Below are 25,045 nucleotides of genomic sequence, written 5' to 3'. Positions count from 1 at the left end.
AAATACAACAAAAACAAACCAATAATAAAAGCCTTGCTTAGTCAGACTTATGAAACATGACCCTATTTTAAAGGCAAAGATTTTATCTCACTGGGCAAGGACTGTATATCATTAGTTTAAATATTAGCTAGCAAGTCAAAGTATTATTTAATCTGATCTTAAAATGAAATACTGTTTACTTAGTTCAACATCAACATAATAAGTGAATACTTTTGGCTTTGTTTGTAAAAGTTTGTAATATTAAATAAAACTGATGTCGGAAATGAATCTAAAAAATAGTCAAGATTCAGATTTTTTTTTCCTATCATTTTCTTTGAACAACTAAACTAACTAAACTTGTAAAATTGTGAAAATGATTGGATGTTTGTGGATGTATTTGCTGAATTAACCCCTGGGAACAACCAGCATTTCTGGCTGTCATGTTTTATCTGTATATAAAGAAAAAGAAAAAAAAAAAAAGTTAAATCACTGTCAGACATTCCTCACTTGCTTTGCTCTGTTTACCTTTGTTACTGGCCAACAGAGCCTGAACTACAAATTCTGCATATTCACACAGAAATGCGAATGTATGAATTCACGATTCAGTGACACGTATACTAAACAGCGCATCTAGCTACCCTTCAAAACTATCTGATTATTCGGATTTAGGACTTCATAATTTTTACTTAGAAATATTGTAATACTGCCTTTAGCATGAATATTTTTTAATCATGGCAGAAATGAGCTTCCATACGTGGTAATTCTAGGCAGATGGAGAAGTTATCGTCAACACTGAGATGTGGCGTCTGAGTCCAAACACCAACTCCTCCTTCATCGTGACTAGAAATGTTCCAGTCCAAGAATCCTTCTTCTTCTTCATCATCTTCATCATAATCATCATCATCTTCTAGTCTGTTTGATTTGTTGATTTCTAGTCAAGTCCCTTCCAACAACCGGCTTCAGGCTACATTTCTTCACTGGGAGTCTGCTTGTTTTTCTGTGGCCAGGTGAGCTTCAGTAGAAAACATGACACAGAAATCTTTCCAGAAGAATCTTTAAATGCTCGAGCAAAAAAGAGATGGCTACTATTGATCTATTCACAAGATTGCTGTTTAGTACAAAAAAAAAGAAGAAAAAAAAAAGGAAGCCTCTTCTTGAATCTAATCCATGTTGCATTATTTTCTAATCTAAAATTGATCTTTTACTTTCTTTTTTTCCAGAAATGTAACACAGGGCTTCAAAAGCTTTTAGACCTATTAAAGGTAACTTTTTCCTAGTATTTTAAGGGTTTAAAGGAGGTATTTTTTCCATTTTAAACCTTCCTGCAGAGAAACAAGTTGACTCGCAAAAACAGCCTTTATTCTAATTTCCCGCTGTGAAAAATCTTCTTTTCAGTCTTTATTTTCATCTTTGATGGTCCAAAGAACACGTCCGGGTTAAATGCTTCAGATGTCTTGACGTGTGCTGCATTTTCTTTCCATCTCACTGGGTTTGGGTGGGCTTCAGGAAATCCACAGAGTCTTACGAAGTTTTGACTAGGTCATACACATAAATGAGGAAGTCATCATCAAACTTGATGAAGTAGACGGACGGCTTGGCCTCTACCTGGTGGATGACCATGCCTGTTCGTTTGCCACCGTCCTCTTTGGCGTACTCGACCTGTTTACCCACCAGGCTGTCCACCACCTCGCCTGGCTCCCTCTCTGTTGGGACGCTGTCATCTGCAGGAGAAAGTGAGACAGGTGCTAAAACAGATGTGTGTGTTTGTTTGTTTTCTTAAATAGGTAAAAATGTTACAGATTCACCAACATGTTTGCATTTTAAGGTTTTAGCCCATTTTGCAATGTTGAGGTTGCACCCATAACTCACAGGTTATCGTTTTAAATCGGTCCTAACACTGAGACAGAAATTACTGTTCCACTTTAAAGACCTACAAACTCCCGCTAATAGGGGTGGACATGAAGTCTATTTGGACATTTATTTTTGCACTTAGTTTTACTTTTTCTCCATCTGCTGTATAGTTTCATTTCTATGGGCTTTTTATTCTCACTTACTCTTTGGGTCAGGTTTAGGCCGGGCTCTATGGAAGGCCTGATAGTGACTCATTATGTTCCTTTGTGTGTTTCTCTATCCATGTGCCAATCCTTTTACTGCATTGGCAGTGTATTTGGGATCATTGCTTTTCAGATGGTATTGCATGGTGATTCAAAATCTAATGGCATTTTTCTGGATTCATGATTCCGTGATGTCCAGTTACAAACCATGACAGAGGCTCCACCATGCTTTACATGGCTCACTGTTGTACCTCTCCCAACCTCCTCTGTACACACTGACAATAAGTTGAACCAAAATATTTCAAATTTAGATTCATCACTCCATCAGAGCTGCTGCAACTGATTTTCAGTTCAGTTGTTGTGTAATGTGTCTCCCCGTTTCCCTTCAGTAAGAATGGCTTCTTGACAGCCATCCTTCCACTTAAATCAATTCTGATGATGCTTCAGTGAACAATAGATGAAACACCTGAAGCTCCAGATATATCTCTAACATCATGTATCAGGTCATTGCTGGATTTTATTCCTCCCATTTCTCAAGGACATGATGTTCAGTTACTGTTTATTTCGTATCTATAGTCCTTTTCAAATATTTGAAAAAGTATCCAATGTCAAAAGAAAACCTGAAAGATTTCCAAAAAGCCTCATGATGAAGAATTACTGCTGAAAACCACTTTTTCAAAAATCAAAAGAAAGTCTGCCTCCTTAAAAGCCATGTAGTTAAAATAAATAAATAAATAAAATAGGGTTGAAGCAAGACTTCTGCACGGTACTGTGCTTGGTTAGGTTACTGTTAGGGGTAAATCTGACCCTTTACACAAGTAATCCTTCAAGATTACTTTAATAAGAACAGCATGAATGGGGATGGACAATTTCTCCCAAAAGCCAATTGCTGCCCAACAACTGCAGCTAACCAATGTATATATAATGTATGGAGGTGAGACTGTGCAGCACAACTTTTAGACGAAATTAAAATCAGAAATATTGGAAAATATAGAATAGTTCATTTAGAATACGATCCTTACCACATAGAAAGCACATCAACTTTCATTTTATTTAAACAGAAAATGGCCTTTAATGTGGACAACATATGCAAATATGATCCAAATGCTCGGCAGAGTCTCTTTAAAAATGAATTTCACTCACTAGAGTCGGGCATGATGCGCAGGTCTCCTTCTTTGTAGTCGTCCAGCAGCTGGTACATGTACAGGACAGGGTCTTTCTCATAGGTGATGTAGAACCAGCTGGTCATGATGGGAGCCCGGGCCAGCACCATACCCCTCCACTCCTCCTTCGGACCCTCTTCCGTCTCAAACATGTGCTCCACCGCTTTACCTATCATGGCATCGGCCAGGTTGACGTCTGTCAGACGGGACTTGGCTGATGGGGTCAAAATGAAATCACGACTCATGTTACTTGTTTACATGTCTGCTGTGTCCTTTAGACGAAGAAGAAAAATAAAAGGGTTTAAATTACGTTCAGCCTTACCAAGTCTGTCGGGGAGCACTTCCAGTCCCTGAACCCTCTCATCTTTATGAAGCTCCAAACCATAAACACAGTCAAATCCATCATACTTTATCAGATAGAGAGACGGGTTCACAGGCACCTGTGGGACACAAATACCCAATTTTTGTGCTTGTGTCCACACAACCTCATAAATTAATGCAACAGTAACATCATAATAATATTTAATAATAATAATAATATGACAGCAACAGAAAAATAAAGGCCAAGTGCTTAAAACTGCAGTTTTTTAAAATAGTTTACTAATTAATTATGTAAGTTAGGAAATGCTTTGCCACTCTGTTGAGCTTTACCTTAAGTCAGGTATAGGCAACTCCAGGCCTCAAGGGTCCATGTCCTGCAGGTTTTAGATGTGCCCTTAATCCTCAGCTGATTCAAAGGGCTAAATTACCTCCTCAGCATGTCTTGAAGTTCTCCAGAGGCCTGGTAATGAACTAATCGTTTGATTCAGGTACACTGACCCACGGTGAGATCTAAAACCTGCAGGACACTGGCCCTTGAGGCCTGGAGTTGTCCACCCCTGTCTTAAGTAATTCAAGTCACTGAAATACACCTCTCTATAGGGTGTGTTGCCAAAACGTTAACACTGAAGCTTCAAAATTGGTGGTATCAGAGTGGTCACATTGTTCTTTTATATCTTTAACACAGAAGAAAGTGAGCTCAGGTGTATACAGACAGAATGAAGTGACATATGATTGGACAGTTTATAGAAACCTCTGGTTACCTGGTCGAGTACAGTTCCTTTCCAGATCACATGTCCTCCTCCTTCCTTCCAGACGTGTTGGATCCGGCAGCCAACGATGTTGCGTCGAGGCTGCGACAGGACTTTGGTGGGTGGGCCGAGGCTGCTCTTATGCTTCCTTTATGCAAAACAATACAATCAATGCTCCCTGCCCTTAAAAAGTTGCACACGAGAGCAAATATTCAGGCCGGATAAAAATGAATGAGCCGCAGCACGTCTTTACTCACTTGTGCGGGTTCTTTTTCTTCATCATATTGGCAGAAACACCTGCATGCCCTGAGGAGAAACGCACGATACAGATCATTTACCAAACGGCAGCTTCCTGCTCATATAAAATGGTGATGGTTTTATGTGTTCCAGCCTATTTACTGCAAGTCCTGGATATTTCCTGTTACTGCTCACCTTTATTAGAGACATTTGAATTAAGGTGGAAAAACGCCCAGGCACTGACTCACATACTGCTGCATCACTTTGTAACAAACAGCACGTCTTCTGATGTAGACTCGGGAAGCCACAGTTATTACCAGCTCTGAGCATTCATCAACCTCCTCTGAAAGAAAACTGGTGTTTCTGCTCTAATGCTTTTAAAACTGGACAAAAAAAACAACAAAAAAAAAAATCACATTCAATTAGAACTGAACCATCCAAATACTGCACTTATAGCCAGACGAGGGCAAACCAACAAAACAAAAGACATATCTATCTGTAAAGGTGTATTTTTTTTATTTTTTTTTTGAAAACTGAGATTTTCTGTTTTCGTTTTTTTTTTTTTTTTTTTTTAAATCCCATCCACATGTGCAGTTTTGAAAAAATATCTCCATCCACATGTAAACACAAAATGTTGGCCAATCAGAAGTCTAGAAGCCTGGGAGGGAAAGAGTAAACAGGGTTTTGTACCCTCACAAAACCTTAAGTACTAACGAAGTAGTTTTTGTTTTTCTGGAAAGGCAGCTAATTAGGTGTTACTTTTCAAGTGGCTTCATCATTTCAAATATTAATAACTAAAGACAGTATTGTGAGTGTTGTGTGGACTCACAACTTAGGAAAGAGCAAAATGCATACAGCATACATAGATTTTATTTTATTTTTTAATTTAATTTATTCAAAACCAACATCAGCATTTGGGTTGTGAGAGCGTCTGTGTTGAATGTAGAAGCCACGTCTGAAGTTCACTCTGACGCCTCTGTCTTTCTAACTGGAGGGGCAGTAACTGCGCGTGTATATGTAAGCGTGTGAAACTGCAGATAGTAAGATTAACAGCAACAGTATTTTGTTTATGTCCGCCATTGAAGAAATTCATCTCATGTAAACAATTACGCGCACGCTGTGACGTGAAAAACGGCGCACACCTTTGATATTGTGTGACTGAATCTCGTATTCCTCGTCCACACGTAAACACAAAAACAGTTTTTGAAAATCTCCAGCCTGGCAGGAGTTTTAAAAAATTTCTGTTTTCAGTGACCCAAAATGGCATTTACATATAGAAAAATCTGCGTTTTCAAAAATACCCGTGTACGTGTGGACGTAGCCTAAAGAAGAAAATGTGATGATTACTCATGTTCAGCTGATATCACTCCACTTTTGTTCCCTAATTTAAGTAGGCTAGATTCCTAAACTGCTTTTACATGGTAAAGTCTTTGCTAACCCTTCAACACTGCTGTTTCAAACTGTGATATGATATGATATGATGATAAAATCAGGCCGGTACAGTGTTGTCACGTCAAAGCTTGCCACCAGGGTCGTTTCTTCACAGATTCTTTCTAGGTACTTCGCCTTCCTCCCACAATCCAAAATGATGCATCTTATATCACTGAGCGATTCTAGACTGGCCATTGCAGTGGATTTGACAGTGTGTGGTTGTCAACCTCTCTCTGTTAGCACTGTGACTGTCAGCCTACTACTCTGCCGTCTGCCCTGTGTACGTTTTGATCCCCCCCCCCCCCCCCCAACCTCAAGACAGATAAATAGTTAAGAAACTGGAAAGACGGATGAAGTTTATAATTCATTTAAAATATTCACCAATTCACCTGCTCTAATTTGAGTCTCATATACAGTCCAAACTGAATATTTAGGCTCCGCCTGTGTTCTTCAGTGGCTACATTAGCCTTTAATTCGTGAACACTGAGATATTTAAACACAGTGACCAAAGCTTAGGGCTTCAAAAGTAAACACTTGGTTATGTTGGACTCTCTCTTTGCAGCAAGTTTCAATGAGATTTTAAATGAATGAACCCTCTGAGATCCAAACACGCCTAACCCAAAGAGGCGTGTTATAGTTTCTGTGAGTCTCTAAGGCTGCTAGGATCAACTTGTGTCAAAGTTTCATGAACTTCATCATTTCACAGTGAGTTCATGCACTTCTGCATGACTGTCAATTTCTTTGTGGCTGTGTGGCCCACAGAGATTTTGCACCACAGTGCAGCAGCTATGCATGCACCACTCAGGCTGACTTCATTAAAAGTACAACAGGAATTTCTACTCATCACTGCTGCTTGCAGTTGTCAGTATCTCTAAGTCACCACTACAACCATCTTTGGATTTGAATGACAGGTCTTACGAGGTATGATTAAGACTGGTCAACTATCTGCATTCATTTCTAACACACTGGACTTGACTGGAAATGCAACAGAAAACAAACACTATTTCTGTGCAGCAGTGTGTGACAGGGCAGTGAGGGCGTCCTGACCTGTATCAGCTGTGTCTCTGTGTCCCGGAGTGTTCTTCATTCATCTGGAGGCAGGGGGGCAGCCAGGCTGCCCGGCCACAAAACTACAGCTCAAACCTGCCAAGGACAACAAAAAAAAAGAATTAAAAAAAAAGTTATTATCTGCAACTTTACTGACATCTAGTGGTGGAAAATGTTTGTACATGATCAACAAAAAATGATGTCAGAGCCTTTCTGTTTTGGGAATTTTCCATTCAAACAGGTCCAACACAAGTAGAGCTTGGTGGGGCACAAAGACCAGATGCAGGGGGGGAACTCAACAACTCTGACCCCATTTAACTGCTTAAACATTTTAATACTAAATATAATACTCCTTGATCAGGCTGCGCTAACTACTATTGCCTGTATAATACATCCACATATCTTTACATACATAGAACATGTTGGTATCAAATATTATGTGCACTGGGAGGAAGAGGTGAAGTGACATTTTTATACTGCACTTTTTCCTTCAGCTCAAATCACTATACACTTCATCCAATCACACACCCACTCACACACAGCCTCAGTCTTTTCTTCCCTCCTTAAGCTCTTTATCTATGGTGCGCACACTTACACCTAGAGGCTCGGCACCTTGATACCGTGACTGTTTTCATTTGTATTGTTCACGGAAGACAAAATGTTTAATAAGCACACAATTATGCAACCAGATCCCAGATGTAAGAATCAGAAAGATGATGGGACACAACTAAAGTATTCTTACATGTGAAGCTGAGGATGAGTGTGGTCCAAATCTATGAAATAACATCCCACTTTCTACTAAATAGAAACTTCAAATCACCAATATGATTGGTGACAAGCTTTATTAAATTGGGGTTTCATCTCCTTAGGATTAAGAGAGATTTTTCTGTCAAATGTCAGAAATGACAAAAAAAAAAACACTCATTTCTGTTAAATACCGTAAGATTAACTTGTTGTCTTTGCTGGATGTCAGCCAGTTTTACAGTCCTGTGAAAAACTAAATTCACCCTAAGTGCTTGCATAGGAATTAGGAGGGTAAGTAGCAGCCAGGTGTTGTTAATCAAAAACAGAATGGTCCAAAACTGGATATTTTGTGAGTTTTCTGGTCTGGAGCACTGAAGTGTGCACAGGAACAAATCAACAGTAAAATGGCTGAAAAAGAATCGAGGTGATGCAATGGCCCAGTTAAAGTCCAGACCTCAACCTGACTGAAATGCTGTGGTGGGACCTTCAGAGAGCTGTGAAACAACAAATGCCTGCAAACATCAATAAACTGAAGCAACGTCATAAGAAGTGTGGGTCAAAATTCCTCCACAAGAACATGAGGGACTGATAGTCAAACATTACTTCAGGTTACTCCTGCTAAAGGTGAGTCTACAAGCCTCTGAATCACAGACGCACTTAGTTTTTCACAGAGCTACAGAGAGTCGTGTGCAATGTTCCCTCTAATTTTTCAACTCCCTGAGCGGTCCCTTGGACCACTGTGAGCAACATTAGATGTGTGCACTGTGGTCACAGCAGCATCGAATCCATCCAAGTTACATGGTTTATTAAAATAATCAAATTACAGCATTTACATTTATGTTAGACTACATTTAATTAACTGCTTTAGCCCACTTACAATGAAAATTAAAAAAAAAAATCTAGTCATTGACCTGTGTAGTATGTTAACACTATTGGAAGTAAAAATAACTTGAACTCCAATTTTGAAAACACAACTTACTTTTTTTTTCTTTCTTTTTTTTTTTTCAAGCTCTGACTTGTATTATGAGTCTGTGGTCTGGGAGAGAGTCCTGTCTGCATAATACAGTATATAATGACCAATGTTGGGCAATTAATTATATAGTTACTTCTTCAAAAAAGTAACTAAGTTTAGCAAACAACAAAAAACAAGTTTTTGCAGCTGTTTACCTAAAAATGCAGCCAAGGCGTTTTTAAACAAACATTTCAAACTATTTACAGAACAATCAGCTGTTCTGCATCAAATCTGATGCCACACAAATTATTTGTGCCACTCCAAAAAATAATTTCTGTCCACTATGAGATAAAGGAGAACAACAGCCTGATACCTGCAGGCCTGACAACAGCAGATGTATCACTCCTGTAACATTCAGCAGTCGCCTCATTGTTCTGACACACACAACAAAACTATTGACTACACTAAACACTAACTACACAAGATTTGCGCTAAACGTCTCAAATCTCTCACATCTCAAAGCACCGCTGTCACTCCTAAAACTTCCTCCCGTTTCTTAACAACTAGATGCCACGTTGCCATATCATTTTTTGACTGGTCGACATTGTACTTTTTTGGACGAATAGGAAAGGGAGAGGGGGGTGGAGTTTGTTTTTGCTCTCAGGCTTTCGAGCTTTTTTTCTTATAAAATGCTGTTTTTACCGTTTCTTCCCGCAGTAAATATAAACAACGACAGTATTCAGCAAGGAAACCAAACAGTGCAGATATTTTTATCATAACTCCGGTTTTACGTGGCCGATCAACACAATTTAAAAACTGGTATAAAGTCCACACTTTTTCATTCAATTGTTCCGTCTGTCCTGCTCACATCTCCAATGGTTGTACACGTTGTCATTAACGTGGCATCACTCCACATCAGCCACGCCGCTTTGCTCGCTAAAACACCGGTGTCAGCACATATGGACGCTGTCATAGCCTGTCAACGACGTTGATTAGCTGCGTGTATACAAATGTGAATCGCATTATTGGCTGAACTATGGAATAAGGTGGCATCATTCTGGTCCCATACGGGAGCAGCCAGTCACTTACTGACTTAACACTGCAAAACAGAAGTGTTAAAGTTTTAATTTTAATTCAGGTTAGATTTTTTTTGTGCGCAACGCAGATTTTCTGTGCGCAGAGACCGTGCCAGCAGTGCGCAATTGCGCACGCGTGCAGCTTAGAGGGAACATTGGTCCTGTGGAAACCAACACACACGACTGAATGTGCATCATCAATCCACAAAGACCCAACAAACAATTAGTGTTATAATTATCATCACATAATGGCTTTAAAATTACACCAATTTTATCTAAAAGTAGAGACAAACTGAGGCGGTCAATGAGGCTGTGCAGTGGTTACCCGGTCTGCAGTATTCAGCACAGTTGATGAGCGGTTCAGCAGGTTGCTTTCCAGGACCTGGAGCTCGTTTTCCTCAACCCTCTTCAGCAAAACCAGATTCAAACCTGTGACAGAAATCATTTCATTAAACAATTATTCAGCACCGATGGCTTTCTCGCATTAACTCTAAACCCTAAATGTTTTTGATGTTACACTAAAAGACATGTGTCATAATGAAGTTCCATGCTGTGATCACATCACAATAACATCTTCATATTTAAATTCTCTCTCTGTTAAGGTCTGACAGATCGACCAGTAAATTGATGGCGTTGCCTTCGGGCTCGGCTCTCAGTTTACCACAACAGACCCGACAACATCTGCATGACTGCAGAATATCGCGAATAAAAACAAATAACAAAGTAGAAATACCTTAAAAAGTGAAATCTAAACAAAATATGGAAGATTACATTCAGGCAAAAGCATCGGGACACACCCAAGAGCCAGAGCCGACCCGCGAACAATCTCAATACCGCCTTCAAAGAAAAATAAACAGCCACAAAACCCCAAAATATTAAATAAAAAGAAGCATGTCAATGGATCTTGACTTACATGATTATAGTAAGTCGGTACTTCAAACTAATTTTCTGTGATAAACTGTGACAATTTCACTTAAACACGTAATTAAAATCAAATCACCAGTGAAAGTTTTGTAAATTTGGTAGTTACTAGAAGTCTTCCATTTGACAGCCATCTTCAAAGCACACCTGTTCCCTCAGATTTTATTGATTTATAGCAAATTCCAGGTGAGGGACAGGATATTCAGAACAGGTTTAAGGGACAGAGAGATGGTAAATGGTAAATGGACTGGTTCTTATATAGCGCTTTTCTACTCATCTGAGCACTCAAAGCGCTTTTACACAACTTGTGCATTCACCCATTCACACCCATTCGCACAAGCACATCTCTCTAAGTGCTTTATAGCTAACATTCACACACATTCATACTCCGATGGATGCATCGGAGAGCAATTTGGGGTTAGTATCTTGCCCAAGGATATTTGACATGCAGACTAGGCGAAGCCAGGAATCGAACCACCAACCTTCCGATCAGTAGATGACCTGCTCTACCACCTCAGCTGCCATCCAAACTGAGCATTGGCCCTGAACTCTGATCGCAGGCTGCAATATTTATCAGACCCTCTTAACTTTGTTTTATTCATCAGACGGGAGCTTGAACCAACACACAAACTCGGTTTCTGCAAGAACAACCAGTCGGTGGTTAACCACCTTGCTCACAGGCATGCCTAAATTAGACACGGCACGCCGCCTGACTGTCAAACACTTGAAGATGACGAAAGATCGTGAAATCTTTAGTCAATATCCTGATCTGAAAACGGACAACACAAGCGCTCACTTATCCACCATCAGGCGGGAACTGGTCAAATCAGTAATTAGAATTAAAGACCTACCTCTATACATGCACTACAAAAGCTTTTCCTTGAATATTACATATTTTTTCCTAACTGGCAACAGGCCACGCTGCACCTTGTATCTCACGTTGGAAAAGAGAGAGCAGGTTTCATGTCCTGAACATGAGACTTCAATTATTAATCAGTGGAGCCTGGGAGGAAGGCCTGCAGTGTATAATTTATCTGTATGCGGGTTGTTACGTATCACATCTGACCCCCTAACTGCTCACTGTCTGCTGTGCTCAAGACTTCAAAACTACACCTTCAAGACTTGCCCTGACTGAACTCCACTGCCATCTTCCCAACAACGTGGGAAATCTCTGTACGTCTGTCCATCCCTCGCTTCTTCATCGATCTTGACACAACGATTTTTCTAATCTACTTCAGGCCTGGTGGTTGAACTGCAAAATAACTGGTTGTGACATGAACTTTTCCCTGCTTTGAGGCGAGCAATTGAAGTGACTGCTAATTAGGGCTGCGACACATGATGCAGTCTACAATAATACTGCTATAAATTTTAATGTGATTACAAAAAAGTCATATAATATAAAGGTGGTATGAGTTTATGTTCCCTTAAACATAAAACGAAACTTCAGACATCTGTGAGAGCGAGAGCAGCGTCTCAGCCTCCATAAATAAATGCTAATAACATTTATGTTATTAGCATAAACAAATGACTAATAATAAACAATGGAGCACTCGCTTGCTGCACCAAATTACTGATGCAGTTGCATGGTAGAAAAGGAGGGTTTTAAGTAACTGGTTAACAGGAAACATCCCAGGTACAAAATATTTTTCAGTTTCATTATGTGAAGGTTACACTACCTGAATTATTATTATTCTCTAAGTATTAAGCGGTTTTACTACACTTTTACTTAAAGTTTCCATTGAAAACGCGACTTAGGCAACTTCTGTTCTTGACTGTTCTTTGACTTATGCTTCATCACTGCTATAACACAGTAACGCTGCTGCCTGCAAGCTGCAATCACACAAAAATATTGTTCAGTATTTGTTTTTACCTATTTACATCATTATCGCAAATTTCCTTGAAATTTCAAATAATTTTGAGGCCATCAGTGAAATAACAGACGAGTGAGAGCTAACGAGCTAACAAGCCAACAAGCCAGATGTTGACTTTGTTTAAAAACAGCAGTCTGATTTTATACTACATTTTATTTAACATTGCCCAACGTTTCCACGCTGTATACTTCTGCAGAAGAATGAGCCATTGTGAATCTCTATAAACGCCCACTTTAGCAAAAATTAATGACATGATTTACTACTAAACTGCCCGAATCTGACTGCTGACATCCTGTTCACGATCTATCCACAGAAACAAAAAATAAACCCCCCACCACATAACCTCAGCACCATTTTTAATCGTTTTAAGCATTCCCTGTGAGCTTCCTCTTCTTCTAACCAACATTTTCTACTGGGGTAAGCAGTTGGATGGGTTCTTTCAGTATGAAGGTAATCTGTTTGTTTTAAATCAACCATAATCAAGCTCCATCTTTGTAAAACCGGCCTCAGAGGCTGTATGTTTCCTTCACTACTGATTGCTCACTCGTTGGGTTGATCCATCAGCACACGTTTCACAATAAGAGAGCAAACGGTTTGGTGCTGGGCAGCAGAACTAGCGAGGAAAGAAAAACAGGTTTTCTGATGGTTTTATCAGCAGAGCAGATGTTCAAACACGCTCCCGCTCACCTGCAGAGGAGACTAACCCACCAGAAACACCAGAGACGCTCTGCAGTGCTTGGCTGCAGCTGGTGGTGATTTTCCTCTTGTTGCCTGGAGCAACACAGGATTAGTCATCTGCCGTCCTGAGGGGAAGAGGAAAACTGGACAGCAACGAATCAGCGTCATTCGGTCCAACTAATAGCTCACTTGCATTCATTTCCTGGAGAATTACCCCATCAGGGCTGACAACATTCCCGAGCTTAACCTGTAACCAAGTGTGAGCCTTAAAGATTTAACACCTGAGCTCACAGGGACTGGAAAGAGCTGCACATCCCCGCAATGTGACTGCGTGAACAGATCCGTCTCCACAACAACAGTAATACGAGTACTCACACACTCTGTAGGGGTACCGTAAGGAAACCCAGACTAGAAAAATCTATGGAGGAATTCTGGGGTTCTTTCACCTCCCAAAACATCTGGATTACATCAAGTCCCAGCGCTGCCCAAACTGTTCTTCAGGGTCGTGATTCAGAAAGTAAAATAAATCTAGAGTTTCCCTAACATGTGCTTTTAAACAGTGTAACACTGAGCTCAAAAAGGTTTCTGGCAGGTTTGGTGTTCTGGTGTCTTTGACGGCATAGCCACTCATTTAGATTCTTATTATGTTGACTTTATATAATTTATTCATTTTCTTCATGTTTTTTTAAATGGTTTTCTTTCATTAATAAACACCAGAAGGGCGACTGTATGATCATCACTGACCACTGGCAGCTTGTGTTATAGACTACAGGCATCACTGACAATGATGTACCATGGACAATGGGACATCATTGGCCATGATAACAATGATAACAATGATGTAACATGGAAGTGTCAAAAACTGCAGTTCCTCTAATGCCCACTAGAGGCTGGTTACAACAGAGTCAGTCCTCATAGACCATCATGTTAAAATGTTTGCAACCTGATAAAACAGTTTTGGTCTTTATGGATATTTTCCACCTGCATGGCAACTATACAGTCTACATAACATTTATATAAGTCACCTGTTATGATTTTGCTGAGGTTTAAAGTTAGGGGCATGGCCTCTTTGACAGACAGGTGGATGCTGAAACAGGTGACTGTAACAACCTTAAAGCATATTAGCTTTGAGCTTAGCAACCTTTCACTTGCTAAGTGCACAAAGTAACCACGACACTACTGGCTTCAAGAAAATTTGTAAACTGTAAAGTTGGCCATTTTAACAGCTTTAACAACTGTTGGAGCCTCTAGTGGCCATTAGAGGAACTGCAATGTTGTTGTTGTTTTTTTTTGCTTCATTTTTCAGCACTGGAGTTCTGGACCCTGACATAAAATAGAAAAAGAAGAGGGAGGAGGAGGTGCAGTGACTGGCTTACTAGTGCAAAAAATACATCAGAGCAGATAAACAACAGGAGAGAGACACAGGTAGGCTAAAATTAAAATAGAAATAGAGAAACTAAAAGGTGGTGTTAGGTATAGTCGGTGTCACCTTCAGGTTACACAAAAAAACAGGACTGGAAAATCAAATATTTAACATTCACTGGGTGCTAAGAAAACAAAAAGACAAAGAGAAAAATACACATTCACTCCCAAACCTTACTGATTTTCTGTTCAGTGAGGGAAGCAATAGCAGGTAAGCTGCAGCGTCACCTGGGGGACCAGCCTCCAGGTGACCTTTGCTTTGATTTGGTTACAAGTTGGCACAGGGGGCGTAGCTACCATCCGGCTGGAGGATTTAAATCCGCTTCCAGTAACATGCAGAACCAATTACTTTATTGGCTGCATTTGACTGAGACAATGCAGCAAACCCAGAGGCTGACTTACAAACACTGTTTTTAATCTGCAGCATGGCAGCAGCAGCACGAGCCCCCACACCTCTTCCTTTATTCTCTGCAAGGGAGTCTGATGAGCATCGAGCTGACCTGCTCAGTTAGAAAAAATATGTACACAATAATCATCATACAGTCATCATCTGCACTGACAAAACGACCAAGCAGGTTCTGCAGGGCCAGCGTCAGCCATGTTGCTCGGTTTCTTTTATACTCACTATTATTTACAGCTCCAGATGAGAGGGGAAAGGGGCGGATAGGGGCCTCAGAGTTGCGGAAGACAAGGGGGCGTCCGGGAAAGGCATTTCTGCGGAAAAGGCAGCAGTGTCCCAGACAGAAAGGCAACAGCAGCGGCGGCAGACGGACCTAACCCAGTCTGCCGCTGCTGCTCCCCCCGCCCCTCCCCCTCGGCGGGAGAACGTAACCAACAAAACGAGCGCTCACGGTGTTTTTGTTTCTGTTTACCTGCGCGCTAACTAGCTAGCTAGCTAGCAGACACGTGCATGTTTGTTTCCGTCTTACCGTTGATATTGTTTAAAACACGGAGGCCGAAGAGGACCGTGAACGAGGGACTTTCTCTCGCCTCCTTCTGTCTGTCCACAGAGCCCGTTTCGACTTCACAGGAACCTCTGAGACTCCACGGCCATCTCACCACGAAGAGATAAGCTAAAGGCGGCCAGGCGCCATGTTTCCGGTCAAGCCTTCCATAATAAAAGCGGCCAAAAGAAAGATGCGCAAAACTTTAACCACACGAACAACCAGCTGTTTTGTGACGAAGTTATTGGTGCCACTGGAGGAATTAAAAATAAATAAATAGCTATAAATTAGGGGCTGGACAAGTAGAGACCAAGCTGGAAAAGTTAGTAGAAAAAAACAAATTTTCATGAATTGTGTTTGGGTCATGTATAAGAAAAACAAGCACATTTGCAGGAAAAAAACACAGCCACGTTTATGAGAAAAGGCCAATTTATAAGAGAAGTAAAAGAAATTGACACACTAGGGAGAAAATGTAGGAATATGAATGTGGAAAATTGTCAAATTCATTACAAAAAAGGGGACATTTACAAGTAATCTGCAAACTTATTAGAAGAAGAATGGTACATTAATGAAAAAAACGTTTACCACAAAACACAGACAAATGTATAAGGAAAAGCAAGCAAATTTGCAAGAAAACAACTGCCACATTTACAAGAATTAAACAGGAAAAGTTATAAGAAAAGAAATCTGCCAAATTTATGAACGAAATTGGTAACTTGAGAAAAAAAAACTAAGTAAATTCATGACAAAGTTTAAGGGGAAAACAGGAAAATGTGCAAGGAAGAAATTGCAACTTTATGGTGAAAAAACGTCAATTTTCTAAGGAAAAAAATAGTCTGAGAAAAAGAAAAGGTAAATTCATAGATAAAAGTTATAGTTAACTTTGCAAGACATACACATGATATTCTTTATTTTCTGAGGTTGCATAGGAAAGACACTCACATATTGAACTTGAATCATACAAAACATTATTACAACACCAGAAAATTCAAATCATATCAAAAGCATTTAAAGAAAGGAGAAGTAGAAGCTGTTACTTATAGTCCTTCTATATTTATTTCACAAAGTTTTTTTTTTTTTCTTACTTTTCATATGTCAAAAAAAATCAAATTTCCTATCAATTTATTTAATTTAACTTAATAGTCATACAGGCGAGAATACAGCCTTTATTGTACTCCAGAGCCACACTTCCGGCGGTATTGCTGCCGCCTTCACTCTTCTCACTCTCTCTCCCCGCCCCTCACTCTTTTTGCCAAATAGTGCAACCGAGAGGAAATTCAAGTACACCGACTGGCGCATTACGCTGTTTTTCCCTGCCTAATAGTGATCCGTCCTTCTGTTGAATGCGACAGTGGAGGAGACAGACAGAGACAGCCAGAAACAGGGACAAGCAGGAAGGACAAACGGACAGACAGACCAATAAACTGGCTTGTTCTGCCCTTCCTGTCTGGCCTGTGTTGCTGTGTTGCTGTGTCTGTCAGTTAGTGGAGTTTGTTGTGCTCATTTTGATGGGTTTATTTAAAAAGTCCATTTTAATGTCTGCTGACAGTCCTGCAGCTGTAATAAACTCACTGACCACTGAAGTGTGAAAGGTAAAAATGTGAGGTTTTTTTTATGATATGGAATGACAGGGTGTCAAATTCACCAGTGTGCAATCCAAAAACTATGTCTTGTACACCATCATGGACAATTTGGTCCACATTAAGGCAGCTAATATTGAATCCAGCATGCGCTCAGATAAGAGATCTCCCACACCACTAACTCACAGCAACCTGTTTCACAAGCCTGAATTTGACAGCTGCTGGCACCCACTGACTCCACCATGTTAGTTGTTTGGAGCCAGAAGTGACTGTAATTGGATGAGAGGTTTGTGTAGCAGTGCAAAGCCTAAACACAGATCTGTTAATGAGTGCTAATGAGTAACAGACTAATAAAATACTGAAGTTTCCCTTTCCAAAACTGGAGCCCCAGACAGTCTGTACCACACAGAATTTGATCATGCCATTAAAATGCTCCAAAAAGCTCCAACAGCACATAGTGGAGAGGTCCAGCTCAGTGGCACACGCTTCCAATCCAATCGAGGCAATTTAGGGTGGCCTGCTGGTCACCTGAGGACACTTTAACATGTGCACTGGATTAGCAAGAGATCAAACCATCAGAAAAGCATTTTAAAAAGGCAGTGTGCAGTCAAAGCTGTGGACAGGATGCTTCTTAGAGCCAAAGGAGAGATTTGGTAAGAAGTGCTAGGAGATTAAACAAAAGTACTACCTCTACTACTACACCCCTAAGCAACAGAAAATGATATACAGTATGTATTTCATCATTTATATACAGTATAAAGCAGGGATGTGAAACTTATTTTACATTGTAGGCCACATGCAACCTGCTTTGAGTGGGCTGAGCCAGTGAATCTCCTGTTTCTGTCAGTGTAGCAAAGTTTAACTTCACATTTAATCCCTGTGATAAGCACAAGTTCAACAATGTGCTTCTTCTTCTACACGATAAAGAAATGCTGGTGTAGTAAATGACACTAATCACACTCTTTCTAATTTAATAATACATTTAAAAGAGTTAATTCAAAGAAAATGAAAATTCCTTTTAAATATGGGCCCACTGTTAAAAAAAAGTCACATTTCTGTAGTGAGAAATAAAAAAAGGAACCTCTGGCATTTAATTGTTATCTGTTACATGATTACCTTGGTGTTGTATGAATGGCCATGAAAGTGTTTTGTTAGTAGTGTAAAACCTATGAAAATACAGTTGAGAGTACAAAATGTATGCCTTCTTTCCGTCACATTTTTTTTAAAACTATCCAGAGGGCCAGATTTAAGTATTTTCCAAGCTGATTGTGGCCCCTGTACCTTATGTTTGACACCACTGGTATAAAGAGTCATTTCAGACATCGAACAGTCGAACAAGTAAGAATTCTAGTTGACTTTGTCTTCAAAAAATAATATTTTCTAGCTGGTGTCACCATCTATGCTGATTACCATCAAAAATTACAAATGGCTAATGGGCTTTATGAAAAAATATCACATGTACTCATGATATGTGGCAGCTACCAAATAAAATCATATAGAAAACAGAGATAACCACTTATAATTACAGCTTGCTATCGCACAGTTAAAATGATTTCAAGATCCCGCTGTAGAACCTGTCACAAGTTCAAGCCCATCTACTCATTCATCACTTTATTTTGACTCTTTTTTCCACAGTGCAGTACAGAGCTGAAGTCAGTGGGATAACAAATGTTTGTACCGAACAACAAAAAATGGAAAACAAACTGGGTTTCATATTTAAGATTCTCCTAATTCTTCAATTCCCCCCTCTTTGCTTTGATAGCGGCTTTGCACCACTGGAGCTCCTCCAGCAGCTTGGAAGGAGTTCCCACGTCTGCATGCCAAACCATCTCAGCTCTGTTTAGTTCGGCTGTGTTAAAAGGATTGTAGTGGTTTCTTTGCAGCCGTTCCACCAGGAAGGTTTCATCCAAGATCTGTGGTCTCTTTATGCTGCTGGCTTCTTTCTTGTCTTCCCCTCATTCATCAATCAGTCAAGGTTACCTTCATATTTTGTCTCGTCTGTGTTCCTGTGTGAACAGCCTGTGAGTGCATATTAGTCCAGCACAAATATACACTTACTGGGAATTACTAACTTTCATCTTAAATTATAACGTGGATTTTCTTTAACCATTACAAGTGACTACTTCATGCAATCAAGAGAAATACTGACTGCTTTAAACAATCCAAATTATGAAACAGTTTTTGCCCTGTGACATTTTTGCTGGGATAAGCTCCAGCCAATGGATGGATGGATTGATGGGTGTTTAGGCAAGGCAAGGCAAGTTTATTTGTATAGCACAATTCAACAACAAGGTGATTCAAAGTGCTTTACAGATATATTAGAAACAAAAACAATGATTTAAAATTGATTAAAACAAGCTAACTAACTAACTAACAAACAAACAAACAAATAAACAAACAAACAACAAACAAAACAGTATATAAAATCAAAATTCAAAACAGATAAAATCAGAACAGTAGATAAAATCAGTAGTTAAAATGTAAGTTTTGAAATTTAAGCTTAAGTGCGGATTTGGTGCTTTATTTAAATGCAGCTGAGAATAGCTGAGTCTTCAACTTGGATTTAAATAAACTGAGTGTTTCAGCTGATCTGAGGCTTTCTGGGAGTTTGTTCCAGATATAAGGAGCATAAAAGCTGAATGCAGCTTCTCCGTGTCTGGTTCTGACTCTGGGGACTGATAAAAGACCGGATCCAGATGACCTGAGGGATCTGGAAGGTTCATACTGGGTCAGGAGGTCACTGATGTATTTTGGTCCTAAACCATTCAGAGCTTTATAGACCAGCATCAGAACTTTAAAGTCTATCCTCTGACGGACAGGCAGCCGGTGTAAAGACCTCAGAGCTGGACTGATGTGGTCCACTTTTTTGGTCTTAGTGAGGACTCGAGCAGCAGAGTTCTGAATGAGCTGTAGATGTCTGACTGATTTTTTTAGGTAGACCTGTAAAGATGCTGTTACAGTAATCAAGCCTACTAAAGATGAATGCATGGACTAGTTTTTCCAGGTCCTGATGAGACATCAGATCTTTTATCCTTGAAATATTCTTGAGGTGATAGTAAGCTGATTTTGTTATTGTCTTAATGTGTTTTTCTAAGTTTAGGTCTGCATCCATCACTACACCCAAATTTCTCGCCTGGTTTGTGGTTTTTAGGTGTATAGATTGAAGTTCTCTGGTGACCTGTAATCGTTTTTCTTTGACACCAAAGACTATTACCTCAGTTTTGTTTTTGTTTAGCTGGAGAAAATTGTGGCACAACCAGTCATTAATTTCCTCAATGCATTTACCAAGAGCCTGTACAGGGCCTCGGCCTCCTGGTGACATTGTGATATATATTTGTGTGTCATCTGCATAGTTATGATAGTTTATTTTGTTGTTCTTTATAATCAGTGCCAGTGGGAGCATGTAAATGTTAAACAGAAGGAGTCCCAAGATGGAACCTTGGGGAACTCCACATGTGATACTTGTCTGCTCAGATGTGAAGTTACCTATTGATACAAAGTATTTCCTGTTTTCTAAGTATGTTTTGAACCAGTTTAGTACAGTTCCTGAAAGACCTGTCCAGTTCTCCAGTCGTTTGAGTAATATGTTGTGGTCAACTGTATCAAATGCTGCACTGAGATCCAGTAAAACTAAGACTGACATTGTTCCACTGTCTGTGTTCAGACATATGTCATTAAACACTTTGGTCAGAGCAGTTTCAGTGCTGTGGTTCTGTCTAAAACCTGACTGGAAGGCATCATAGCAGTTATTCTGTTTTAAGAAGTAATTGAGCTGTTGAGAAACTGCTTTTTCAATGATCTTACTTAAAAATGGGAGATTTGAGATCGGCCTGTAGTTGTTCATTTGTGTCTTGTCAAGATTGTCCTTTTTCAGTATAGGTTTTATTACAGCAGTTTTTAGTGATTCTGGAAACACACCTGATATTAAAGAAAAGTTGACGATCTGTAACAGGTCTGACTCCAAAGTCTTAGAGACCTTTTTGAAAAAACTTGTTGGCAGGACATCTAAACAGCAAGAGGAGGAGTTCAGTTGACCTAAGATGTCCTCCAGGTCTTTGCTGTTAATAGGGTGAAACTGTTTCATGGTGTTTAAACAGTTTTTCGGTGGACACAGTACATATTCTGGATCTGCTGTTGATGTACCAATTGCTTGTCTAATCTTTTGGATTTTTTCCGTGAAGAATTTGGCAAAGTCATTGCAGGCCATGGTCGAATGAAGTTCAGCTGCCACTGACACAGGAGGGTTTGTTAGCCTGTCAACTATAGAAAATAAGACCCGAGCATTATGACTGTTTTTGGTGATGATGTCAGAGAAGTAGGACCTCCTTGCACTCCTCAGTTGTAAATTATAATTGTGAAGTTTCTCTTTATAGATGTCATAATGAACCTGGAGGTTTGTTTTTCTCCATCTGCGCTCAGCTTTCCTACACTCTCTTTTTTCATTTTTCACCAGTGTGGAGTTTCTCCAGGGAGACTTTTTCCTTCCAGAGATAACCTTCACCTTAATGGGAGCAATTGTATCCATTACATTTAACATTTTAGCATTGAAGCTATTGACGAGCTCATTGACTGAACCTCTGGACAGGTCAGGTGTTAAATAATGTTATCTACATTATTTTGTCAAACTGTCACAACCCGCGTGTTTTATTTAAAACTATTGACTCTGTTCTTAATGCACCACATACTAACTGTATCGAGCCCTCATCAGAAGCCTGTGAAAACTTTTTACTTTTTTTTTTTTTTTTATTGAGAAGGTCTCCTCCACAAGGGCTCAAATCCCTCCCTGTGCTCATGACCTCTCAGTCTCTGTTTCCTGCTCTGCTGTCTTTGACAGGTTTGAGCCTGTGACTCTGTCCTTTTTAAAGGAGACTGTTGGTCATCTTAAGCCTGCAGGGTCTCCAAATGATGCTGTCCCTCCTCAACTTTTAAAAGAGGTGTTACCTACAGTTGGTCCTTTGGTTCTTGAGCTGGTAAACCATAGTCTGATGTCAGGTGTTGTCCCTAAAGATTTTAAACATGCAGTAGTCAAACCCCTGATTAAAAAACCTGCTCTTGATCCTACGGTTCTTGCAAATTACAGGCCTATCTCCAAACTACCTTTTCTTTCCAAAATTCTGGAAAAGGTAGTTTACAGCCAAATAATGGCCTTCCTGGAAAAGCAAAATGTTTTAGAGGTTTTCCAATCTGGTTTTAAACCCTTTCATAGCACTGAATCGGCCCTTTTAAAAGTTTTTAATGACATATTTTTAGCAACTGATGCTGGGGACTGTGTTGTTCTTGTGCTTTTAGATTTGACAGCTGCGTTTGATACCGTGGATTATGCCATTTTATTCTCTCGTTTGGAGCACTGGGTGGGCATTAGGGGCACAGCACTGGAGTGGTTCAGGTCCTACTTGGCGGGGCGAACTTTTTGTGCCAGCCTTGGTGACTATGTGTCCTCCCCCGCTCCCCTCTTGTGTGGTGTCCCACAGGGCTCAGTTCTAGGCCCCCTCCTCTTCTCTTTATATCTGCTTCCTCTTGGTTCTGTACTGAGAAAGCACGGTATTCCTTTCCACTTTTATGCTGATGACTGTCAGATCTATGTCCCTCTAAAGAAAAAAGGCAGATACCTTACACAGCCATTACTTCAGTGTCTTGATGACATTAAAGCGTGGATGTCTGTTAACTTTTTAAGATTCAATGATAAAAAGACAGAGGTGATGGTTTTTGGTAGCCCCACTGAGACCCCCAATGTGTATGTAGATTCCCTGGCACAGTATGTTAAGCCAACTGTCACAAACCTGGGGGTCAAAGTGGACTGTGATCTGAAGTTTGATAATCAGATAAAAGCAGTGGTAAAATCTAGCTTCTTTCACCTCAGGCAGCTGGCAAAAATAAAGCCAATTCTTTCACGGCAGCACTTTGAGACAGTGATCCACGCCTTTGTTAGCACTCGGCTGGATTACTGTAATGCACTTTATATTGGGGTCAGCGCGTCATATATTAGTCATCTACAGAGGGTGCAAAATGCCGCAGCTCGTCTTTTAACTGGCACTCGAAAGTTTGAGCACATTTCCCCTGTTTTAGCTTCACTTCACTGGCTGCCCGTTTCTTTTAGGATTCATTTTAAAATTCTTTTATTTGCTTTTAAAGCTCTCCATGGCCTCGCTCCATCTTATCTCTCTGAGCTGCTACAGCCTTATACACCCACCCGCTCTCTCAGGTCAGCTGATCAGCTGCTCCTGCATGTACCCAGGACTGGGCGTAAACTTAGAAGTGATCGTGCTTTTGCTGTAGCAGCTCCAAAACTGTGGAACGAGCTTCCTTTAGAGATTAGACAGGCCAGTTCTTTACCTGTCTCTAAGTCACTCTTGAAAACCCACCTCTTTACCCTGGCCTTTGACACCATGTGAGATGTTGGTTTTTATTTTTATTTTTATTTTTTATTTTAGTTGTTTTTAGGTGATTCGATGCTGTTTTATCTTGTTTTTGTTTTAATATAGGGCTGTTTTAATTTTATGTTTTATGTGTTTTATTTATTTATTTTGCTGTTTTCTGTACAGCACTTTGTTCCGGTGCTGGGTATCTTAAAGTGCTTTATAAATAAAATTGGATTGGATTGGATTGGAAGACCTGGTTAAAAATCGCACTACTGTGTTCAGTTATACACCGTTTTGTGATCACTGCTGTTGATATATTTGTGTGGGCTGAGATTTTACTTTTAAAGAAAACACAGTAATGATCAGACAGGCCCACATCAGACACAGTAATGTTTGAAATGCTCAGGCCCTTGTAGATCAGTAGGTCAAGAGTGTGTCCTCTATTATGTGTGGCATCTGTTACACGCTGAGTCAGCCCAAAGTTGCCCAGAGTGTTACTCAGGTCTTTAGTCCCTTTGTCCTGAGGGTTGTCCACATGGATGTTAAAATCCCCAGCAATAATTACAATAAAATGTGGAACAGCTTGAACTTCCCCCTTTAAAGTAGAATAAAATACTTCATATCCACGGTTTCATCAGATAAACAAAATGTTCTACAGGTGCCTTTTTACTGTGCTTCCAGTAATTCTGCTGTGAATCACGCAGCTGTTCTGGACCTCATCATGGTTCAGCGACTTGTGTACAGACAGACAACAAAAAAGAAAAAAAAAAATCACCCTGAAACTGGTTATTGTCTTCTTGTGAACACTCAGATGGTGTCTGCTTTTCCCGGCAAACAAATAAAACAAGGAAACAAGTGTGAGCTGCAGTTCCTCCAGTGTCCACCAGAGGAACCAAAAGTGAGTCAATCTCCATAGAGTCCCATGTTAAAATATTCAGCTTTACAGCAGAAATAAACATGTTTACAAAACAGTTCTGGCCTCTTAAGTTCTCCCTTTGTCTAAATAGAGTCACTGGAACTCAATAGCTCAAGTATTTCATGGCATTTGTGAATTTTGGATATCTAAGGAGCTTGGAAAGAAAAGCATCTGGACTTCACCATTGTTAAGTTTATGTGTACGCAAACTTAACAATGTGGTGTATGCTGTACAGTGCAGCGAGGAATGCCCAGACCTCTACATTGGAGAGACCAAACAACCACTTCACAAGCGCATGGCACAACATAGAAGAGCCACCTCCACAGGACAAGACTCAGCTGCCCATCTGCATCTAAAGGATAAAGGACACTCTTTCGAGGATGCCAATGTTCACATTTTGGACAGAGAGGACAGATGGTTTGAAAGAGGAGTGAAAGAAGCCATCTATGTCCACTGTGAGCGACCATCTTTGAACAGAGGCGGTGGTTTACGACACCAACTCTCTGCCATCTATAATCCAGTTTTGAGATCCCTTCCCAGACGCCTTAACGCCCACTCACATCCTGGGCCATCTGACCTCAGGAAATCACATGATAAGGTG

General features: G+C 40.1%; 1 protein-coding gene across 4 annotated transcripts; it reads right to left on the bottom strand.

Moving 5' to 3' along the window:
* Positions 1-454: 454 nt before the first annotated feature.
* On the bottom strand, positions 455-15,732 carry spina (spindlin a). Of its 4 annotated transcripts, none has more exons than XM_085167224.1 (8): positions 15,575-15,732; positions 10,079-10,182; positions 6,982-7,077; positions 4,524-4,572; positions 4,279-4,414; positions 3,519-3,636; positions 3,177-3,410; positions 455-1,700 (listed from the first exon to the last, which is right to left on the bottom strand). In XM_085167224.1, the coding sequence occupies exons 3-8, from the start codon at positions 7,019-7,021 to the stop codon at positions 1,501-1,503; spliced, it is 777 nt and encodes a 258-aa protein (XP_085023350.1). In that variant the 5' UTR covers positions 7,022-7,077; positions 10,079-10,182; positions 15,575-15,732; the 3' UTR covers positions 455-1,500. The 4 variants fall into 4 exon arrangements, with proteins under 4 accessions (XP_085023350.1, XP_085023349.1, XP_085023351.1 ...); XM_085167223.1 differs by having other exon boundaries at positions 13,233-15,731; XM_085167225.1 differs by having other exon boundaries at positions 15,271-15,731.
* Between the last annotated feature and the right edge of the window lie 9,313 nt (positions 15,733-25,045).

This window comes from Neolamprologus multifasciatus, chromosome 7 (genome assembly GCF_963576455.1).
Source record: "Neolamprologus multifasciatus chromosome 7, fNeoMul1.2, whole genome shotgun sequence".
Classification (NCBI taxonomy): domain Eukaryota; kingdom Metazoa; phylum Chordata; class Actinopteri; order Cichliformes; family Cichlidae; genus Neolamprologus; species Neolamprologus multifasciatus.
Note: the sequence above shows the minus strand (reverse complement) of the source record. Positions and strands in the feature narration are given on the sequence as shown.

What these genes read in the sequence shown, in the direction of transcription:
- spina (XM_085167224.1), bottom strand. Translation starts at nt 7,021, where the DNA reads ATGAAGAACACTCCGGGACACAGAGACACAGCTGATACAG. An exon ending in AAGAAAAAGAACCCGCACAA is followed by an intron (nt 4,415 to 4,523) that starts GTGAGTAAAGAC and finishes TTTTGCATAAAG; the next exon opens with GAAGCATAAGAGCAGCCTCG. An exon ending in GCGCATCATGCCCGACTCTA is followed by an intron (nt 1,701 to 3,176) that starts GTGAGTGAAATT and finishes TTTCTCCTGCAG; the next exon opens with ATGACAGCGTCCCAACAGAG.